This window comes from Heterodontus francisci, chromosome 8 (genome assembly GCF_036365525.1).
Source record: "Heterodontus francisci isolate sHetFra1 chromosome 8, sHetFra1.hap1, whole genome shotgun sequence".
In the NCBI taxonomy this organism is placed as follows: domain Eukaryota; kingdom Metazoa; phylum Chordata; class Chondrichthyes; order Heterodontiformes; family Heterodontidae; genus Heterodontus; species Heterodontus francisci.
The window spans coordinates 35,065,066-35,087,919 of NC_090378.1; the positions used below are offsets into that span (position 1 = coordinate 35,065,066).

Sequence of the window (22,854 nt, forward strand, 5' to 3'; positions counted from 1 at the left end):
ATGTGCTGATCTCACAAACAGCCCAGGACGTAAGGTATGCAGGTAGTGTGAACTCTCATTCCCACATATTGTACTGTCAGAGGCACTGTCTTTTAGATGAGACATTAAATTGAGGCCTCATCTGCTCTCTCAGGTGGATGTAAAAGATCCCATGAACTATTTTGAAGAGCAGGGGTGTTATCCCTAGTGTACTGACCAATATTTATTCCTCAATCAACGTCACCAAAACAGACTATCTGGTCATTATCACATTTCTATTTGTGGGAGCTTGCTGTGTGGAAATTGGTTGGCGTGTTTTCTACATTACAATGGTGACTACACTTCAAAATTACTTCATTGGCTGTACAGTGCTTTGGGATGTCCGGAGTTTATGAAAGGTGCGATACAAATGTGTCTGCCTGTATGTCTTTAACTGCATTGTGTACACTGCTGCTTTTTGGTATTTTACATTATTATTGTATGATAAACTAGGTGGAAGATGTCAGACTGGAAAGTTGTCATGGATTAAGTACATGCTATTCCCCAGGTTGATCCTGAGACTTATGTTCCCCTTTAGTTGAGCAGAGAAAATATAGGCTTGCCTAATAGCACAAAACAGTATTGTGTATTTAGCTAGTGTGATCTTATGAATAAAAAATGTAGTAATGTATTCACCAAAACTTTCAATGAGCTGTCCATATGTGCTTATTCTTGGATCTTCCACAGTCAAGAGGGTTAGTCATATTCCAACATACAGAAGATGTAAAACAAGAAAATTTTTCTTTTGTTTATTTTATCATGATTAGGCCAATAATTGAAAGCACTTTGTGTTCTCCTCTGCAGGTTATTGAGAAGAAGAGAGCTCTGAGCCGAAATAGGGTGTTCCGTGAAGTTGAGACTTTATATCAATGTCAGGGAAACCAGTAAGTTTCAAATCCTTCAATATGGGAGCTATGAACAGTGATATCTTATGGGACTTTTTATTTATTCATGGGATGTGGGCGACGCTGGCCAGGCCAGCATTTATTGCCAATCCCTAATTGCCCTTGAGAAGGTGGTGGTGAGCTGCCTTCTTGAACCGCTGCAGTCCCATTTGGGGTAGGTATACCCACAGTGCTGTTAGGAAGGGTGTTCCAGGATTTTGACCCAGCGACAGTGAAGGAACGGCGATCTCGTTCCAAGTCAGGATGGTGTGTGACTTGGAGGGGAACTTGCAGGTGGTGGTGTTCCCATGCATTTGCTGCCCTTGTCCTTCTAGTTGGTAGAGGTCGTGGGTTTGGAAGGGACTGTTGCATTACTATACCTGACAAACATTAGGACAGCCTAAAGTAGTAATAGGCTGTTTTATTGTAGATATTTCTCTGTCTTCCTTTCTCCTCTCTATCTACTTCTGTTTCTCTGTTTTTCTGGTTCTAACTCCTTTTCTAGTTTACTTATTTTCTTTCCCTCTGATTCTGCGTTCTTTAACTGTCTCTTTCTTGTTTGTTTTCTGTTGGGACCAGGTTGGACCATTAACCAAGCATACCAGGGTGTAGGCCAGAGCTGATGCATCAGTGGGAGGGTTTAAGCCTGAATCAAGATGACCATTGACCAAAATGATCAGAGAGTAGGCCAGGGTCATTGCTGCAGTGGGATTGTGGCCCTTGGAAAACGTCATAAAATTTCAATTGGCACAGGATGAAAAGACCAGTTATGGATAGTTGCGCTGAGAAGAGAAGCGTACCGTGATTGACTGCAGTTTGAGTTGGCCAGAAGGAACCTCCCGTACCAGCATAATTGAAATTCAGCTTGTGTATTTTTAGAACCCTCACCACATTTCAAAAATGGCAGTTTAGGAAAATTCACAAAATGATGTTGAATCTTGCAACTTCTGTGGTGCTTTTTTCTATGTTTTCAATCACAATATTCTTCTTGCCTTGCAAATTGCTGCAATGAAATTTTCAGTACTTGATCATGCTGCACACCATCCTATTTTTGCTCCATTTTACATAGTAAAGGGTATATAATTCAATAATTTTCCACTTTACCTTACTCATAATGAAATGCTATTTGCCTTTGTCTTCACTAAGCCATAATAATCAATGAGGGAGCATATTAGCTTCTCAAAAGTCAGAATCTATAATCATGAGTTTTTCTTATCAAGCCAAACCAGTTGAACATGCAGATCATATTAATTGCCATTTTAAAAAAATGTAATCACTTTGGTTTATCGCAGCAGCAGCAGGACCTGAGCAGGTTCCCCACATTGGTATTGGGAGGGGGGTGGGGATTGGGAGTTGGGATGTGGTGGGGGGGGTGGCGTGGGAAGAAGAGAGTAAAGGTCTTGCTTGATTTTAATTGTGAACGTGGACTGGCCTTCAAAATGGTGAATGTTTGCACCAGAACATGGTATGGCATGTCTGACTGCAACATTTACTAATTTTTGAGCATTAAATGCATAAGTGTTGTTGGAATCTGATGGCTACCAATTCTTGCAAGCTTTAACCCAAATCCCAGCAAAACTAATTTTAAATAAACCTCCGTTACAATTTTTGTAGTAGAAATATTTTTTGGTGGAAGTTTGAAATTGGTAAATGATTTGTAGCTAATGAAATAGACAAATTAATACAAGCTGTGATTTTGACAGTGTCAAAACGTCTTATACAGGCTACACCATAATGAAATGTCTGAGAAAAAAGCCAGTTATATTTTCAAATGTTATCACAGAGAAACTCACTCGAGAAATGTACTGTATGAAGAAAGGAAATCGATATATGATAAAATGTTTTCATTTGTTTTCAATTCAATTGGGACAGAAGACTTTTTTTCTGCTTTTATCTTATTTACTAAGGGCTCTTGGGATTTGAATTTGTTTCCCTCTTTCTGCAGGAACATTTTAGAACTGATTGAATTTTTTGAGGATGAAGCGCAGTTTTACCTGGTGTTTGAAAAAATGCGTGGAGGTAGGTCATAGCTATTATTTGACAACAAACAGCATACTGCAAAATGTTGTTGCTTTTTTGCTTGGTGGTAAAGTGTGAGAGTGAATTAATGCATTATTGCACAGTAGGACAAGGCAAGGCTTTGTGGTGTTTACATCTCTCCCGCCCCATACGCTCTGTAATAGCTTCCAGTTGTGAACTCCTTTTGAAGGAAAAATTTAATATTGACTTTGAGGTGGAATGCTTCCTTACTGGAAGGATAAGGACGAAAGGGAAGAGCAAATTATTCTGCTTTTGTCCCATCTACCTATTCAGATGAATAGTAGAGGTCGCAAGACACTATTTAAAGAGGAACAAGGAGTTTTCTTGGTGTTCTGACCTACAGTCTTCCCTTGGCCAACACGACAAGGAACTCATCATTCACCTTATTGCTGTTTATGGACTCTTTCTGTGTACAGAGTTTTGTGCATAACAGCCACTGAACTTTAAAGTAATGAATTGTATGTGAAGAATTTTGTGATGTTTGTATAGCGACAGGGAGCAAAATAAATAAGCAAGGCTTACATCCATCTATTCTTCCTTGTGCCCGCCTACCTACCCTTCTATCCGCCTGCCTATGATTAATATCTGGTTCAAGAGCTTTGGAAACGTAACAGTATGTTGTATTTTTATAACTGATTAGTGCTTGGAGTATAGGCAGATGGGGAAGAGGAGGGCTTGAATAAATGTTGAGTAGGGCTGAGGAGAGACTATTTGACTCTTCCGGTTCATGCTGCTATAAAAATAATGGTCTTTACCCCCTGTCCATCACTGCCTCTTAGTATGGTTGAATGGTTCCAAAGATAGTCGTTTGGCAGTACAGAACTTGAGTATTGCTGAAAATAGAGACACGTCGAAGCTTTTTGTCTTGCACTCATCAGAACAATCTACAAGAATGCCGACGTAAGGGAAAACAGCAACTTTATACTGTATGGGAAGAGAGTGCTGATTGGTTGGCAAGTGAACTCTGATTGGTCGAGGCGTTGTCATGGAGAATGCACCTATCTATGGTGACTGACAGTTAACTGCCAAGCTTTGTTTGAAATTTAAATGAGGCAGCTTGACTCTGATTGGTCAAAGCATTGCCCTGAGGAATGAACCAGCGAATTGCTGTCACTTATTTTGTTTAGCTGAAATAGGTGTAATGTGTGTACATATTCTTTCTGTCTGCAAAGAACAAGGCCCTGTGTATTAATATATGTAGCTTCCAGTACGCGCAAATGCGCCACACTGCGAGCCCTACTGACAATCTTAAATTGGTTGTCAGCGTAATTCTTAGCACACTGAGGATTATTTAGCAAATGTTGTCCAATCGCGGAATCACATCTAATGTTGGACATTGTGTTTTGAGTTTTGCAACGGGCTGGTTGGTTGCCAGTTCCGAACAGTGTCAGGGACATATTATTTGATACGATGCGCCAGTCTTTGGGAACATACGGCCTATATGCCTAGCATCACACTGGCAGTGAAATTAGTATATAATTTGTGTTATAGGCAGGATGTCTTTTATGGCGTAACGGCAGCATCCTGTTAATGGTGAACACCACACGTGTTGCTACTGCATAGTAGCAGCGTGAAATAGCCAGCTTCACTTGTTGCTCAAACTTTTGGGATACATTACCCTTCCAGGATAATTTGAGGTAGACTGGGCTCTTTTCAGGATCGAAAATGACAGCCTTAGGCCCTTTCATAAGTTTGCACGATATACAGCGAGAGATTTTCTGATCAGGGTCAACCAATCAGCACTCTGTTCTCATACAGTATAAAGTTGTTGTTTTCCCTGACATTGGTATTCTTGCAGGTTGTCCTGATGAGTGCAAGACGAAAACCTTCAACGTGTCTCTATTTTCAGCAATACTCATGTTCCAAAGATTTTATCTCCACTAGCTTATCTGAAATACCAATACCAGTATTTATCCCTTTGTTTGGAAAATTGATGACTGAAATCAGTTCCACAGTTTTTTTTTTAACCAGGCACCTTTATCCCCTTATCCTGTAGCCTGGTTTAACTTGAAATGTGGTCTGGATTAACTTTTTTCCTCTATTCCACTTAATCTTGTATGCAGGGTATGGTAGCATTGAGGTTATGTCACTACTAGTGATCTAGCAGTCAGGACTAAAGATTTAGAGACTACTGTTCAAATCCCATCATGGCAGTTGGGGAATTTAAATTCAGTTAATGAAATAAATCTGGAATAGAAAGCTAATCTCAGCAGTGGTGCCCATGGAGCTACCGGATTGTCATAAAAACCCATCTGGTTCACTGATGTCCTTTAGGGAAGGAAGCCTGCCAGCCTTACTTGGTCTGGCCTATATGTGACCTCAGGCCTCTTAACTGCCCTTTGAAATGACCTAATAAGTCACTCAGTTGTATCAAACCGCTATGAAGAACAATAAGAAGAAAACTGGATGGACCACCTGACTTCAACCTAGGCACTGGACACAACAAAGGCACACCCAGCCAAATCAACCCTGCAAAGTCCTCCTCACTAACATTTGGGGACGTGCCAAAATTGGGAGAACTGTCCCTCAGACTAGTCAAGCAACAGCCTGACTTAGTCACACTCACAGAATCTTTTTTTTCAGCCAATGTGCCAGACACCTCCATCACCATCCCTGTGTATGTCCTGTCTCACCACAGGTAGCAACACAGTGGTATATGGTTGAGAGGGAATGGCCCTGGGCATCCTCAACATTGACTCCGGACCCTATGAAGTCTCATGGCATCAGGTCAAACGGGGGTAAGGAAACCTATCGCTGACCTGCTGCCCTCCCTTAGCTGATGAATCAGTACTCGAAATACCACTTAGAAGAAACACTGAGGGTAGTGAGGACGCAGAATGTACTCTGGGTGGGGGACTTCAACGTCCATCACCAAAAGTGACTTGGTAGCACCACTGCTAACCGAGCTGGCCAAGTCCTGAAGAACATAGCTGCCACACTGGCCCTAGAGCAGGTGGTGAGAGGACCAACACGGGAGAAAAAAACTACTTGACCTCATCCACACCAGTCCACCTTTTGAAGATGCCTCTGTCCATATCAGTATTGGTAGAGACCACTGCACGGTACTTGTGAAGACCAAGACCTGTCTTCACACTGAGGACCCCATCCATTGTGCTGTGTGGCACTACCACTGTGCTAAATGGGATAGATTCAGAACAGAGATAGCAGCTCAAAACTGGGCATCCATGAGGCACTGTGGGCTATCAGCATCAGCAGAATTGTATACTACGACAATCGGTAACCTCAGGGACTGGCGTATTACTTACTGTGCCATACAGAAAGCCAGGGAACTGGCTGTCGCTGGGTCTGAAACCTGGAACTCCGTAACATCACTGTGGCTACACCAAATGCAGTGCAGGGGTTCTTGAAGGCAGCTCACCACCATCTCCTCAAGGGCAATTGGGGATAGGCAACAAATGGTGGCCTTCCAGCGATGTTCACTTCCTGTGAGCAAATAAAAAAAAAAAAAAAATTCTGGTGCCTGTTATTAAAAAGATATAGAGGTTCCGGAAATGTTCAAAAATGATTTACTGGAATGATACCTGAACTATGAGGATATAACTACCAGGAAAGTTTGAATAAGTTGGAGCTCCTTTCTCTAGAAAAGAGAAGAATGAAGGGTGATCTGACAGAAGCTGTTAAGATTATGAATTAGTTTGATAGGATAGACATAGAGAAGACATTTCCACTTGTGGGTGAGACTAGAACTAGGGACCATAAATATAAGATAGTCACGAATAAATCTTTAATAATAAAAACAAGAAATGCTGGAAATACTCAGCAGATCTGGCAGCATCTGTGGAGAGAGAAGCAGAGTTAACGTTTCAGGTCAGTGACCCTTCATCAGAACTGGCAGAGGCTAGAAATGTAATAGGTTTTATGCAAGTAAAGCTGGGGTGGGGCAAGAGATAACAAAAGAGGTGTTGATAGGACAAGGTCACACAGAATAACTGACCAGAAGGTCATGGAGCAAAGGCAAACTGTATGTTAATGGTGTGGTGAAAGACAAAGCCTTGGTGCAGAGAGGCTGTTAATTGACAGAAAACTTAACAGCCTGGCCCCAAGCACAAACATGAAAAAAACAGTGGGTAGGCACAGTAGAAACAAACTAAAATAAAATAAACATAAAAAAGAAAAAATAACTAAAAATAAAAAGGGGGGGCCCGTCATGCTCTGAAATTATTGAACTCCATGTTCGGTCTGGCAGGCTGTAGCGCGCCTAATCGGTAAATGAGGTGCTGTTCCTCAGGCTTGCATTGATGTTCACTGGACCACTGCAGCAATCCCAGGACAGAGATGTGGGCATGAGAGCAGGGGGGAGTGTTGAAATGGGCAGAAACTAATAAATCTTTATTCTTTACCCAGAGATTGTTTCGAATTTGGAACTTGCTGCCACAAGGAGTAGTTGTAGTGAATAACATAGGTACATTTAAGGGGAAGCTAGATAAGCACATGAGGGAGAAAGGAATAGAATGGTATGTTGGGGTTAAATGAAGGGTTAGGGATGCTTATGTGGATCATAAAGACTGGTTTGGACTGGCCCATTTCTGTGCTATAAATAATTTGTAAAACCTCAACCCCTTTGTCTTTATGTGCAATACTGCTTTTAGAAATCTTTGTAAATCTGCACTCGTAGATTTCTCTCTTCTACTTTGAGAGTTTCAGAAACTGAAGAGTAAGAGCTGGTAATAACATTATGAATAATGAATTTGCTTACTCAGCGGTCGTTGAGAATGGGGAATGTACAGACATGCTGCCAGTTCAGAAGTTAATCAAATGCAATAACTTATCCACATAAAGTTTAAACAATACATGTGGGAAATAATGAGATCTGTGTAATTTCAGACATAAGATAATTAACTGCTAGCTTTGCTATCATGGTATATGACATCATGCAAGTCCTCAAGTAGAGCTTAATGGATAGTGCTTTGTGTTGTACATAACACATTCATTGGCCCTTTATCTGAGCTGTAGATTTTGTAATTATTGTAATTTGTTACAGCCTCAAGTAATGTCTTGCAGTGGCAGTTACAACTCTGTCCCTGCATACGTCATGCAGCCATTGTGGTATTAGAATGTATGCTTGAAAAACATCATCTATATACTAATTTCCCAGACTAAAGGGGCTTATCGTTCGACAGTGGACACCGATTATCGGTTCCACAGGCAAAATGTAAGTACAAGATTTGATGCAGTGCCCACTAATTGAGTCAGTGTTCAAAAGAATAATCAAGACAACTGGTGGCAGTCAATGGGTACAGCCTCCACTCATTGTTTTGCTGAATTAAATATTACTTGTGACTAATCCAATTAAGTAGTTTAAGTGGCTGGAAGAAGTGGCTACATTTTATCCTCTTAATGCATTAAAATCCGATCTTAGTACTGTACTGCATTTTCTCTTTGTTTTTAATGGTTTAATAACAATAGACCATTGGCATATTTTCCTTATATTGAAAACCATATCATATAAACACAATCCTATTGCTATTTTCCCCTTGTTAGAAATTATATGCAACTTTATAAATTGCTAACACTCAACACATCAACAACAGAGTGAGGACTCATGTCACCTGTGGATGGTCACTCCAGGATGCTATGTTGCCTCCCTGGTGCCAGGGTCAAGGATGTCGCAGAGCGGCTGTAGGACATTCTTCTGGGGAAGAGTTAACAGCCAGAGGTCGTGGTCCACATTGGTACCAACGACATAGGTAGGACAAGGGATGAAGTCCTGAAAGCAGGTTTTAGGGAACTAGGAATGAGATTAAAAAGCAGGACCTCAAAAGCAGTAATCTCAGGATTAATCCTAGTGCCACGTGTTAGTGAGCATAGGAATAGGAGGACTGAGCGATTGAACATGTGGCTGGAGAATTGGTGTAGGAAGGAGGCATCAGATTTCTGAGGCATTGGGACCACTTCTGGGGTAGGTGCGACCTGTACAAGATGATCGGATTGACCTTAGCAGGACCGGTACTAACATCCTCACGGAGATTTACCAGTGCTGTTGGGGATGGTTTAAACTAGATTTGAAGACACAAATAGAGGTAAATGGGTATGATTTAATTACCATTACAGAGACATGGTTACAGAGTGACCAAGACTGGGAACTGAATATTCAAGGATATTTGTCATTTAGGAAGGATAGGCAGAAAGGAAATGGAGGTGGGGTAGTGTTCTAAATATTGGATGAGATCAGTACATTAGTGAGAGAGGATCTCAGATGGAAGGATCAAGATGTAGAATCAGTTTGAGTGGAGCTGAGAAACAGTAAGCGGCAGCAAACATTGGTGGGAGTTGTTTATAGGCCACCAGACAACATTGGTAATGTTGGGCATGGTATAAATCAGGACATTAAAGGTGCATGTAACATGGGTAATACAGTAATAATGGGCAACTTCATTTTACATATAGACTGGGTAAAATGCTCAGCACTAATGCTGTGAAGGATGAATTCCTGGAGTGTGTAGGAGATGGGTTTCTGGAGCAGTACGTTGAAGAACCAACTAGGGTTTGGGCTATTTTAGATTTAGTATTATGTAATATGAAAGGCCTAATTAATAACCTTGTTGTAAAGGAGCCTTTGGGAAATAGTGACCATAATATGATAGAATTTTACATTACGTTTGAAAGTGATACAGTTCATTCGGAAATTAGGGTCTTAAGTCTGAACAAAGGAAACTTTGAAGGTATGAGGGGCAGGTTGGCGATGGTGGGTTGGGAAAATGCATTAAAAGATTTGACGGTAGGCAGGCAATGGCTAGTATTTAAAGAAGTATTACATGGTCTGCAACAAATATATATTCCTCTAAGACAGAAAACCCAACAGGAAAGATGAATCAACCATGGCTAACAAAAGAAGTTAACGGTTACATTAGATCAAAGGAAGTGACTTATAAGGTTGCTGGAAAAAGTGGTAAGTCTGAGGATTGGGAGCAATTTAGAGTCCAACAAAGGAGGACCAAGAAACTGATGAAAGGAAAAGAGAATATGAATGCAAGCTAGCGAGAAGCATAAAGGTGGACTGTAAAATCTTCTTTAGGTATGTGAAAAGGAAAAGATTAGCAAAGGCAAATGTGGGTTCATTACCGGTGGAGACAGCAGAATTTATAATGGAGAATAGGGAAATGGCAGAGAAACTAAATAATTACTTTGTGTCAGTCTTCACCAAGGAAGATACAGAAAATCTCCCAGAAATACTAGGGAACCAAGGAACTTGTACAAAAGAGGAACTGAAAAAAATAATATTAATGAAGAGGTCGTACTCTCAAAATTAACTGGATTGAAGATTGATAAATCTCCTGGACCGGATGAGCTACATGCCAGAGTGTTGAAGGAGATGGCAGTAGAGATAGTGAATGCATTTGTGGTTATCTTTCAAAATTCTATAGTTTCTGGAAAGGTTCCAGCAGACCAGAAAGTAGCAAATGTTGTAAACCCACTATTAAAGAAGAGAGGGAGAGAGAAAACGGGGAACTTACAGACCTGTTAGTTTGACATCAGTAGTCGGGAAAATGTTAAAATCTATTATAAAGGATGTTATAACTAGACAGTTAGAAAAATAATATGATTGGGCAGTCAACAGGATTTATGAAAGGAAAATCATGTTTGACAAACCTGTTGGGAGAGTTTTTTGAGGATGGTACTTGTAGCATAGATTTGGGAGAGCCCGTGGATGTGGTGTAATTTGGATTTTCAGAAGGCTTACATCCGAACATGCAAATTAGGAGCAAAAATAGGCCACTCGGCCCCACGAGCCTGCTCCACCATTCAACAAGATCATGGCTGACCTGATTGTAAGCTCAGCTTCACATTCCCGCCTACCCCCGATAACCCTTCACCCCCTTGCTTATCAAGAATCTATCTATCTCTGCCTTAAAAATATTCAAAGACTCTGCTTCCACTGCCTTTTGAGGAAGAGAGTTCCAAAGACTCTCAACCCTCTGAGAGAAAAAAATTCTCCTCATCTGTCTTAAATGGACGACCCCTTATTTTTAAACAGTGACCTCTAGTTCTAGCTTCTCCCACAAGTGGAAACATCCTTTGCACATCCAGCCTGTCAAGACCCTTCAGGATCTTGTATGTTTCAATCAACTCACCACTTACTCTTCTAAGCTCCAGCAGATACAAGCCTAGCCTGTCCAAACTTTCCTCATAAGATAACCCGTCAATTCCAGATATTAGTCTAGTAAACCTTCTCTGAACTGCTTCCAATGTATTTACATCCTTCCTTAAATAAGGAGACCAATACTGTACACAGTTCTGCAATGCCCTTTATAACTGAAGCATAACCTCCCGATTTTTGTATTCAATTCCCCTCACAATAAACAAAACATTCTATTAGCTTTCCTAATTGCATGCTGTACCTGCATATTAACCTTTTGCGATTCATGCACTAGGACATCCAGATCCTCTGCATCTGAGCTCTGCAATCTCTCACCATTTAGTTAATATGCTTCTTTTTTATTCTTCTGCCAAAATGGACAATTTCACATTTTCCCACATTTACTCCATTTGCCAGATCTTTACCCACTCATTTAGCTATATCCCTTTGTAGCCTCCTTATGTCCTTTTCACAAGTTACTTTCCTACCTATCTTTATGTCATCAGCAAATTTAGCAACCGTTCCTTTGGTCCCTTCATCCAAATCATCGATATAAATTGTAAAATGTTGAGGCCTCAGCACTGATCCCTGTGGCACACCACTCGTTACATCTTGCCAGCCAGAAAATGATCCATTTATCTCTACTGTCTGTTTCCTGTTAGCTAGTCAATCTTCTATCCATGCCAAAATGTTACCCCCTGCACCGTGAGCTTTTATTTTCCGCAATAACCTTTTATGTGGCACCTTATCAAATGCCTTCTAGAAATCTAAGTTCAGTACATCCACAGCACATGTAACTCCCTCAAAGAACTCCAATAAATTGGTTAAACATGATTTCCCTTTCACAAAACCATGTTTATTCTGCCTGATTACCTTGAATTTTTCTAAGTGCCCTGTTATAACGTCTTTAATAATAGCTTCTAACTTCTTCCCTATGACAGATGTTAAGCTATCTGGCCTGTAGTTTCCTGCTTTCTGTCTCCCTCCCTTTTTAAATTATGGGGTTACATTGGCTATGTTCCAATCTAATAGAATCTTCCCCGAATCTGGGGAATTTTGGGAAATTAAAACCAACGCATCAACTATCTCACTAGCCGTTTCTTTTAAGACCCTAGGATGAAGTTTCCTAAAGTACAGCTATTTGATAAGGTTCCATACAGAGGGTTCGTAATCAAAATGATCACATGGGATTGGGAGTAATCTACTGTTATGAATTGAGAATTGGTTAACAGACAGAAAACAGAGTAGGAATAAACGGGTCATTCTCAGGATGGCAAGCTGTTACTAGTGGGGTACCATGAGGATTAGTGCTGGGGCCACAGCTGTTCATAATTTATATAAATGATTTGGATATGGGGACCAAATGTAATATTTCCAAATTTGCTGATGAGACAAATCTAGGTGGGAATGTAAGTTGTGAGGAGGATGCAAGGAGGCTTCGAGGGGACTTGGACAAGCTAAGTGAGCGGGCAAGAACATGGCAGATGAAATATAATGTGAATAAGTGTAAAGTTATCTATTTTGGTAAAAAAAAACAGAGCATTTCTTAAAGGGTGAGTTTTTGGGAAGTGTTGATGTCCAAAGGGACCTTAGTGTCCTTGTTCATGAGTCAGTAAAGTTAGCATGCAGGTGCAGCAAGCAATTAGGAAGGCAAATGGTATGTTGGCCTTCGTCGCAAGGGGTTTTGAGTACTGGAGTAAAAATATCTTGCTGCAATTGTATAGAGCCTTGGTTAGACCGCACTTGGAGTATTGTGTACAGTTTTGGTCTCTTCATCTATGGAGGGATATACTTGCCATAGAGGGAATGCAGCGGAGGTTCACTAGACTAATCTCTGGGATGGCGGGATTGTCTTACGAGAAGAGATTGAGGAAACTGGGCCTGTATTCTCTCGAGCTTCGAAGTTTCAAAATTCTTACAGGGCATGACAGAGTGGATGTGGCTAGGATGTTTCCTCTGGCTGGTGAGTCTAGAACCAGGGGACATAGTCTCAGAATACGGGGTAGGCCATTTAAGACTGAGATGAGGAGAAATTTCTTCACTAAGAGGGTGGTGAATCTTTGGAATCTCTTCCCCAGAGGGGGCTGTGGAAGCTCAACCATTGAGTATGTTTAAGACAGAGATCGATAGATTTCTGGATACCAATGACAACAAGGGATATGGGAATCGCGTTGGAAAGTGGCATTGAGGTAGATGATCAGCCATGATCTAATTGAATGGTGGAGCAGGCTCGAAGGGCTGAATGGCCTACTCATGTTCCGATATTCCTATGTTCCTTCCAGTTAAATATCCTGTTACGGCCATGTGGTGAGGGATGTAGGTGGTTTCCACTGTTCAACTCCCACCTGACCGCAGCAAATGTTTTTGTTATTAGGGTTTTAACCCCTTTGTGTATTATTTGTCAAATAAACAGACAGCGGCAGGTTTTCTTGTAGGTTTAAAACAGAAGATTAATTATTTATTGAGCAATATGCCTTATCCCGAAATTGTTGCAACTGCACCCACTCTCACATTTGCTTGTGCGCACACAAGAGACAAGAGGAAAAGGGTTAAGTGATTTTAAGTAAGGTAGGGTTTCGGGGTTCACGGTAAACCGGTTGAATTTTCTTGGATGTCAAGTTCTCTTCAGTTGCAGGCCTGAGATGTTTGTAGATATCTCTGTGGGTGAAAGTTCAGTTTGAAGATAGGGGATCATTTCCAATTCTCTGCTGCACAAGTTGACATGTAGAATTCCCAGCAGGGCATCTTCCTTCTTGGCTTGCGATATTTTCTCCCAGCTCTCAGCTGGGCAAGTATGCTGATGCTTTTTCCTGGGTCTCCCCCTCTCTCTCCTTCCAGAGAGCTACCTTTAAAGCTAAAGGTCTCTCGCATCTCCCCTCTGTTGAGGGACAGCGATTTTCCTCCCTGTGGTGACTGACCATGTCCCGAAAATGACAGTCTTAAGCTAAGCACTTTAAACAGTTAAATAAAGTTTTGAAGAAGGGTCACTGACTTGAAATGTTAACTCTGCTTCTCTCTCCACAGATGCTGCCAGACCTGCTGAGTATTTCCAGCATTTCTTGTTTTTATTTCAGATTTCCAGCATCCGCAGTATTTTGCTTTTATAAATAAAGTTCCTGGTTGTCTAACAAAGGCAGCCAAATCCTGCTAAAGTTCCTGGCTATTTTGCCAAGGATGTACCTTAATTAGGATTATTTCAGGATCAAGATTTCTATAAATTGGAGATTACAGCAGGATGTGACTAATGGCATCTCACAACGATCTGTGTTGGGGCCTCAACTGTTCACCATATTTATTGACAACTTCGGTGATGGGATAGAATGCCATATATCCAAATTTGCAAAGATAGGTGACATTGTAAGCAGTGTAAATGCAAGTGTAAAATTACAAAGATATTTATGGATTAAATGAATAGGTGAAACAGTGGAAATTGAATTTCAGTGTAGGCAAGTGGGAGGTCATCCAGTTTGGAGCTAAAAAGGATAGAACAGGGCACATTGTAAGTGGTGAAAAAGCTAGAAATAATGGAGGTCCAAAGAGACTTGGGTGTCCAGGTACATGGATCGAAAAAATGTCATGAACAAGTACAGAAAATAATCAGAAGGGCTAATGGAATGCTGGCCTTTATATCTAGAGGACTTGAATATAAGGGAGTGGAAATCATATTTCAGCTGTACAAAGCCCTGGTTAGACCACACCTGGCATGCTGTGAGCAGTTTTGGGCACCACACCTTAGGAAGGATATATTGGCCTTGGAGGGAGTGGAGCAGAGATTTACCAGAATGATGTCTGGACTCCAAGGGTTTACGAGGATAGATTACACAAACTAGGGTTGTATTGCCTGAAATTTAGAGGATTAAGGGGTGATTTGATCAAAGTTTACAAGCTGTTAAGGGAATAATTAGGGTAGATAGGGAGAAACAGTTTCTGCTGGTTGGGGAATCTAGGACTGGGGGGCATTGTCTTAAAAAAATTTGAGTCAGCTATTTCAAGAGTGAAAATAGGAAACGCTTGTGCATGCAAAGGGTGGTGAAAGTTTGGAACTTTGTTCTGCAAATGGCAACTGAAGGGAGGTTGTGGGGTAGTGGTAATGTAACTGGACTAGCATTCCAGAGGCCCAGGCTAATGCTCTGGGGACACTGGTTCAAATCCTACGATGACAGCTGGTGAAATTTAAATTCAAATAATAGATCTGGAATTAAAAAAGCTAGTCTCATTTATGGTGACCAATAAACCATTGTTGATTGTTGTAAAATCCCATCTAGTTCACTAATGTCCTTCAGGGAAGGAAATCTGCTGTCCTTAAACCTGTTCTGGCCTACATATGACTCCAGACCCACAGCACTGTGATGGACTGTTAAATGTCCTCTGAAGTGCCCTAGCAAGCCACTCAGTTGCACCAAACCACTAGAGGAAAGTCTAAAAGGACTGAAACCGGATGGACCACCCAGCATCGACCTAGGCACTGGAAACGACAATGGCAAGCCCAGCCCTGATGACCCTGCAAAGTCCTCCTTACTAACATCTGGGGGCTTCTGCCAGAATTGGGAGAGCTGTCCCACAGACTCGTCAAGCAACAGCCTAACGTACTCATAATCACGGAATCGTACCTTAAAGACAATGTCCCAGACACTACCATCACCATCCCTGTCCCATCGACAGGACAGATCCACCAGAAGTGGCGGCACAGTGGTATACAGTTGGGAGGGAATTGCCCTGGGACTTCTCAACATTCATTTTGAACCCATGAAGTCTCATGACATCAGGTCAAACATGGGCACGGAAACCTGCTGATTACCACCTACTGCTTCCCTTAGCTGATGAATCAGTACTCCTCCATGTTTAAAACCACTTGGAAGAAGCACTGAGGGTGGCAAGGGCACAGAATGTACTCTGGGTGGGGGACTTTAAAGTCTATCACCAAGAGTCGCTCGGTAGCACCACTATTGACCGAGCTGGCCGAGTCCAAAAGGACATAGCTGCTAGACTGGGTATGCGGCAGGTGTTGAGGGAACCAACAAGAGGGGAAAAACATACTTGACCTCGTCCTTGCCAATCTACATGTCACGGATGCATCTGTCCATGACAGTATTGGCAGGACTGACCACCGTACAGTCCTAGTGGAGACGAAGTCCCGTCTTCACATTGAGGATACCCATCATTGTGTTGTGTGGCAGTACCACCGTGCTAAATGGGATAGATTTCGAACAGATCTAGCAACTCAAAACTGGGCATCGCTGAGACGTTGTGGGTCATCAGCAGCAGAACTATATTCAACCACAACCTGTAACCTCATGGCCCGGCATATTCCCCACTCTACCATTACCATCAAGTTGGGGGATCAACCCTGGTTGAGGGCATGCCGGGAGCAGCACCAGGCATACCTCAAAATGGGGTGTCAACCTGGTGAAGCTACAACACAGGACTTCCATGCATGCCAAACAGTGGAAGCAGCAAGCGATAGAGCTAAACGATCCCACAACCAACGAGTCAGACCTAAGCTCTGCAGTCCAGATACATCCAGTCGTGAGTGGTAGTAGACAATTAAACAACTAACAGGAGGAGGAGTCTCCACAAATATCTCCATTCTCATCAATGGTGGAGCCCAGCACATAAGTGCAAAAGAAAAGGCTGAAGCATTTGTAACCATTTTCAGCCAGAGTGTTGAATGGATGATCCCTCCCGGCCTCTTCCTGAGGTCCCCAGAATCACAGATGCCAGTCTTCAGGCAATTTGATTCACTCCACGTGATATCAAGAAAAGGCTGAAGGCACTAGATACTGCAAAGGTTATGGGCCCTAACAACATTCCAGCAGTAGTACTCAAGACTTGTGCTCCAGAACTGGCCTCGCCCCTAACTGAGTTGTTCCATTGGCATCTACCCGACAATGTGGAAAATTGCCCGGGTATGTCCTTTACACAAATAGCAGGACAAATCCAATCCAGCCAATTACCGCCCCATCAGTCTACTCTTGATCATCAGAAAAGTGATGGAAGGTGTCGTCGACAGTGCTATCAAGCAGCATTTAAACAGCAACAGCCTACTCACTGATGCTCAGTTTGGGTTCTGCGAGGGCCACTTAACTCCTCACCTCATTTCTCCATGTTTGGACAAAGGTTGTCATGAGGTGAGGTGAGAGTGACTGCCCTTGACATCAAGGCAGCATTTGGCCGAGTATGACATCAAGGATCCCTAGCAAAACTGGTGTCAATGGGAATCAGAGGGATAAACTCTCCACTGGTTGGAGTAATATCTAGCACAAAGGAAGATGGTTGTGGTTGTTAGAGGTGAGTCATCTCAGTCGCAGGACATCACTGCAGGGGTTCCTCAGGGTAGTGACCTAGGCCCAATGATCTTCAGCTGCTTCATCAATGACCTTCCCTCCATCATAAGGTCAGAAGTAGGATGTTCAGCACCATTTGCGACACCTCAGATACTGAAGTAGTCTGTGTTCACATGCAGCAAGACCTGGACAGCATTCAGGCTTGAGCTGATAAGTGGCAAGTTACATTCACGCCACACAGTGCCAGGCAATGACCATCTCCAACAAGAGAGAATCTGACCATCTCCCCTTGACATTCAATGACATTACCACTGCTGAGTCCTCCACTATCAACATCCTGGGGGTTACCATTGACTAGAAACTGAACTGGACCAACTATACAAATACTGTGGCTACTAGCTGGGAATCCTGCAGCGAGTAACTTATCTCCTCACTCCCCAAAGACTGTCCACCATCTACAAGGTACAAGTCAGGAGTGTGATGGCATGCTCTCCACTTGCCTGGATGGGTGCAGCTCCAACAACACTCAAGAAGCTCAACACCATCCAGGACAAAGTAGCCCACTTGATTCAGCATTCAGCGTTCATTCCCTCTACCACTGACGCATAGGTGCAGCAGTGTATACCATCTACAAGATGCACTGCAGCAAGTCACCAAGGCACATTCCAACCCCATGACCGCTAGCATCTAGAAGGACAAGGGCAGCTGATGCATGGGAACATCACCACCTGCAAGTTCCCCTCCCAGCACACACCATTCTGACTTGGGACTATATATTTTTTTTATATTCATTCATGGGATGTAGGCGTCACTGGCCAGGGCAGCATTTATTGCTCATCCCTAATTGCCCTTGAGAAGGTGGTGGTGAGCTGCCTTCTTGAACTGCTGCAGTCCATTTGGGTTAGGTATATCACTGTTCCTTCACTGTCGCTGGGTCGAAATCCTGGAATTCGCTTCCTAACAGCATTGTGAGTGTATCTACGCCACATGGACTGCAGCGGTTCAACAAGGTGGCTTATCACCACCTTCTTGAAGGCAATTAGGGATGGGCAATAAATGCTGGCCTAGCCAGCAATGCCCACATGCTGTGAAAGAATTAAAAAAAAAAATTGATGCTTAATCAATTGTTAACTTTAGATCTGAAATTGATAATACCTTTCATTAACAAGAATGTAAGGGATATGGCACAAAGGCTTGACTATTAGCCACAATTTCATTTGACTGGTGGAACAGGCTAGAATCGTAGAATGGTTACAACACAGAAGGAGGCCATTCGGCAAGTCATGTCCGTGCCGGTTCTCTGGAAGAGCAACTCAGCAGGTCTCGCACTCTCGCCTTGGCCCTGTAGTCATGCAAACATTTTTCCTTCAGATAATTATCCAGCTTCCTTTTGAAAGCCACATTTTTTTTTTATTCGTTCGTGGGATGTGGGCGTCGCTGGCTATGCCAGTATTTATTGTCCATCCCTAATTTCCCTTGAGAAGGTGGTGGTTCTTGTACCACTGTACTCCTTGGAGTGTAGGTACACCCACAGTGCTGTTAGGAAGGGAGTTCCAGGATTTTGACCCAGCGACAGTGAAGGAGTGGCGATATAGTTCCAAGTCAGGATCGTTTGTGGCTTGGAGGGGAACTTGCAGGTGATGGTGTTCCCATGCATCTGCTGCCCTTGTCCTTCTAGTTGATAGAGGTCACGGGTTTGGAAGGTGCTGTCTAAGGAGCCTTGGTGAGTTGTTTGAAATTGCTACAACCACCACACTGTCTGGCATTGCATTTCTGATCCTAGCCACTTGCTGCGTAAAAGTGTTTTCCTTATGTTGCCCTGGGTTCACCTTAAATTGGTGCGCTCTGGTTCTCTATTCTTCCGCTAATGCAAACAGTTTCTCCCTATCTACTCTGTCCAGACTGCTTAGAATTTTGAACACTTCCATCAATTCACCTCTCAACCTTCTCTTTAAGGAGAACTGCTCCAGCTTTGCCAGTCTATCCAAGTAAATGGAGTCTCTCATCCCTGGAGCCATTCTCGTAAATCTTTTCTGCAAGTTCTCCGATGCCTTCACATTCTTGTTAAAGTATGGTAGCCAGAATTGGGCATGGTACTGCAGTTGAGGCCAAACTAGTGTTTTATAAAGGTTCACCATACCTCCATTTATAAAGTCCACTATCCTGTATGCCTTATAAAGCACTTTCTCACCCTGCCCTGCCACCTTCAACAATTTGTTCACATATACCTACAGGGCCCTTTGCTCCTGGACCCCATTTGGAATTGTATTCCTTTATTTTATATTGCCTTTCCTTGTTCTTCCTCACAAAATGTATCATCGCACACTTCTCTGCATTAAATTTCATCTGTCACATGTCTACCAATTCCACCAGCCTGTCTGTGTCCTCTTGAAGTCTACTTATCATCTGCTCTGTCCTCCTATTTCTATACTGACGAGCATGGGGCATTGGGAAGTAATCCGGAGATTACCCTTTGAGCTCCTGCTAGCTGATTTCTTTCTTGGCTCCCTAAAATCTGGCTGCAGGACCTTAGCTGTCTTTTACCTATGTTGTTGGTACCGATATGGATCACGACTCTGGCTGTTCACCCGCTCTCCCCGTCCCTCCTCAGTGACATTCTTGATGCTGGCACTAGGGAGGGAGCATACCATCAAATAAAAGCAAAATACTGCAGATGCTGGAAATCTGAAATAAAAAGAAAGTGCTGGAAATACTCAGCAGGTCTGGCAGCATCTGTGGAGAGAGAAACAGAGTTAATGTTTCAGGTCAATGACCTTTCATCAGAACATACCATCCTGGATTCACATCTGCAGCTGCAGAAACACATGTCTGTTCCCTTAACAATAGAATCCCCTATCACTATTGCTTTCCCAATCTTCCTCCTGCCCCCTGTACAGCTGAGGCAGCTGTGTTGTCATGGACTAGGCTCTGGCTGCACCCTGTAGAGAAACCATCGCTTTTACGAGTATTCAGAGTTGAATACTGGTTAGACAGCAGGATGCATTCAGGACTCCTGCACTACCTACTTGGTTCTTCTTGACTGCCTGGTGGTCACCCATTTCCTCCTGCCTGCACACCCTTAAGCTGTGGGGTGAACGCATCCCAAAATATGCTATCCACAAAACTCTCAACCTTGGGGATGTACCGCAGTGACGCAAGCTGCTGCTTTTTAAAAAATTCATTCATGGGATGTGGGTGTCACTGGCCAGGCCAGCATTTATTGCCCCCATCCCTAATTGCCCTTGAGAAGGTGGTGGTGAGCTGCCTTCTTGAACCGCTGCAGTCCATTTGGGGTAGGTATACCCACAGTGCTGTTAGGAAGGGAGTTCCAGGATTTTGACCCAGCGACAGTGAAAGAACGGCGATATACCTCCAAGTCAGGATAGTGTGTGACTTGGAGGGGAACTTGCAGGTGATGGTGTTCCCATGTATTTGCTGCCCTGGTACTTCTAGTTGGTAGAGGTCGCGGGTTTGGAAGGTGCTGTCTAAGGAGCCTTGGTGCGTTGCTGCAGTGCATCTTGTCGATGGTACACACTGCTGCCACTGTTCGTTGGTGGTGGAGGGAGTGAATGTTTGTAGATGGGGTACCAATCAAGCGTGCTGCTTTGTCCTGGATGCTGTCGAGCTTCTTCAGTGTTGTTGGAGCTGCACCCATGCAGGCAAGTGGAGAGTATTCCATCACACTGCTGACTTGTGCCTTGTAGATGGTGGACAGGCTTTGGGGAGTCAGGAGGTGAGTTACTAGCCTCAGGATTCCTAGCCTCTAACCTGCTCTTGTAGCCACGGTATTTATATGGCTACTGCAGTTCAGTTTCTGGTCAATGGTAGCCCCTAGGATGTTGATAGTGGGGGATTCAGCGATGGTAATTTTTTTTTAAATTTATTTAGAGATACAGCACTGAAACAGGCCCTTCGGCCCACCGAGTCTGTGCCGACCATCAACCACCCATTTATACTAATCCTACACTAATCCCATATTCCTACCACATCCCCACCTGTCTCTATATTCCCCTACCACCTACCTATACTAGGGGCAATTTATAATGGCCAGTTTACCTATCAACCTGCAAGTCTTTGGCTGTGGGAGGAAACCGGAGCACCCGGCGAAAACCCACATAGACACAGGGAGAACTTGCAAACTCCACACAGGCAGTACCCAGAATTGAACCCGGGTCGCTGGATTGTGAGGCTGCGGTGCTAACCACTGCGCCGCCCAGATGTAATACTGTTGAATGTCAAGGGGAGATGGTTAGATTCTCTCTTGTTGGAGATGGTCATTGCCTGGCACTTGTGTGGTGCGAATGTTACTTGACACTTATCAGCGCAAGCCTGGATATTGTCCAGGTCTTGCTGCATTTCTACACGGACTGCTTCAGTATCTGAGGAGTCACGAATGGTGCTGAACATTGTGCAATCCTCAGCGAACATCCCCACTTCTGACCTTTATGATTGAAGGAAGATCATTGATGAAGCAGCTGAAGGTGGTTTGGCCTAGGACACTACCCTGAGGAACTGCTGCAGTGATGTCCTGGAGCTCAGATGATTGACCTCCAACAACCACAACCATCTTCCTTTGCGCTAGGTATGACTCCAATCAGCGAAAGGTTTTCCCCCTGATTCCCATTGACCTCAGTTTTGCTAGGGCTCCTTGATGCCATACTCGGTCAAATGCTGCCTTGATGTCAAGGGCAGTCACTCTCACCTCACCTCTTGAGTTCAGCTCTTTTGTCCGTGGTTGAACCAAGGCTGTAGTGAGGTCAGGTGCTGAGTGGCCCTGGCGGAACCCAAACTGAGCATCACTGAGCAGGTTATTGCTAAGCAAGTGCCGCTTGATGGCACTGTTGATGCACCTTCCATCACTTTACTGATGATTGAGAGTAGGCTGATGGGGTGGTAATTGGCCGGGTTGGCCTTGTCCTGCTTTTTGTGTACAGGACATACCTGGGCAATTTTCCACATTGCAGGATAGATGCCGATGTTGTAGCTATACTGGAACAGTTTGGCTAGGGGCGCGGCAAGTTCTGGTGCACAGATCTTCAGTACTATTGCCGAAATATTGTCAGGGCCCATAGCTTTTGCAGTATCCATTGCCTTCAGTCATTTCTTGATATCATGCGGAGTGAATCGAATTGGCTGAAGCCTGGCATCTGTGATGCTGGGGACTTCAGGAGGAGGCGGAGATGGATCATCAACTCGGCACTTCTGGCTGAAGATTGTTGCAAATGTTTCAGCCTTATCTTTCGCACTGATGTACTGGGCTCCCCCATCGTTGAGAATGGGGATATTTGTGGAGCCACCTCCTCCAGTTAGTTGTTTAACTGTCCACCACCATTCACAGCTGGATGTGGCAGGACTGCAGAGCTTAGATCTGATCAGTTGGTTATGGGATCGCTTAGGTCTGTCCATCACATGCTGCTTACGCAGTTTGGCATGCAAGTAGTCCTGTGTTGTAACTTCACCAGGTTGACACCTCATTTTGAAGTATGCCTGGTGCTGCTCCTGGCATGCCCTCCTGCACTCTTCATTGAAC

At 43.4% G+C, this 22,854-nt stretch overlaps 1 protein-coding gene across 8 annotated transcripts in view; it reads left to right on the forward strand.

The window, feature by feature from the left end:
- LOC137372742 (MAP kinase-interacting serine/threonine-protein kinase 1-like) overlaps positions 1-22,854 on the forward strand; it is a 90,163-nt gene that overhangs the window by 41,659 nt on the left and 25,650 nt on the right. For all 8 annotated transcript variants that reach the window (XM_068036941.1, XM_068036939.1, XM_068036936.1 and 5 more), the window contains 2 exons: positions 823-902; positions 2,848-2,921. In XM_068036941.1, coding sequence (XP_067893042.1) covers positions 823-902; positions 2,848-2,921 — 154 coding nt within the window. The remainder of the gene's footprint in view (positions 1-822; positions 903-2,847; positions 2,922-22,854) is intronic.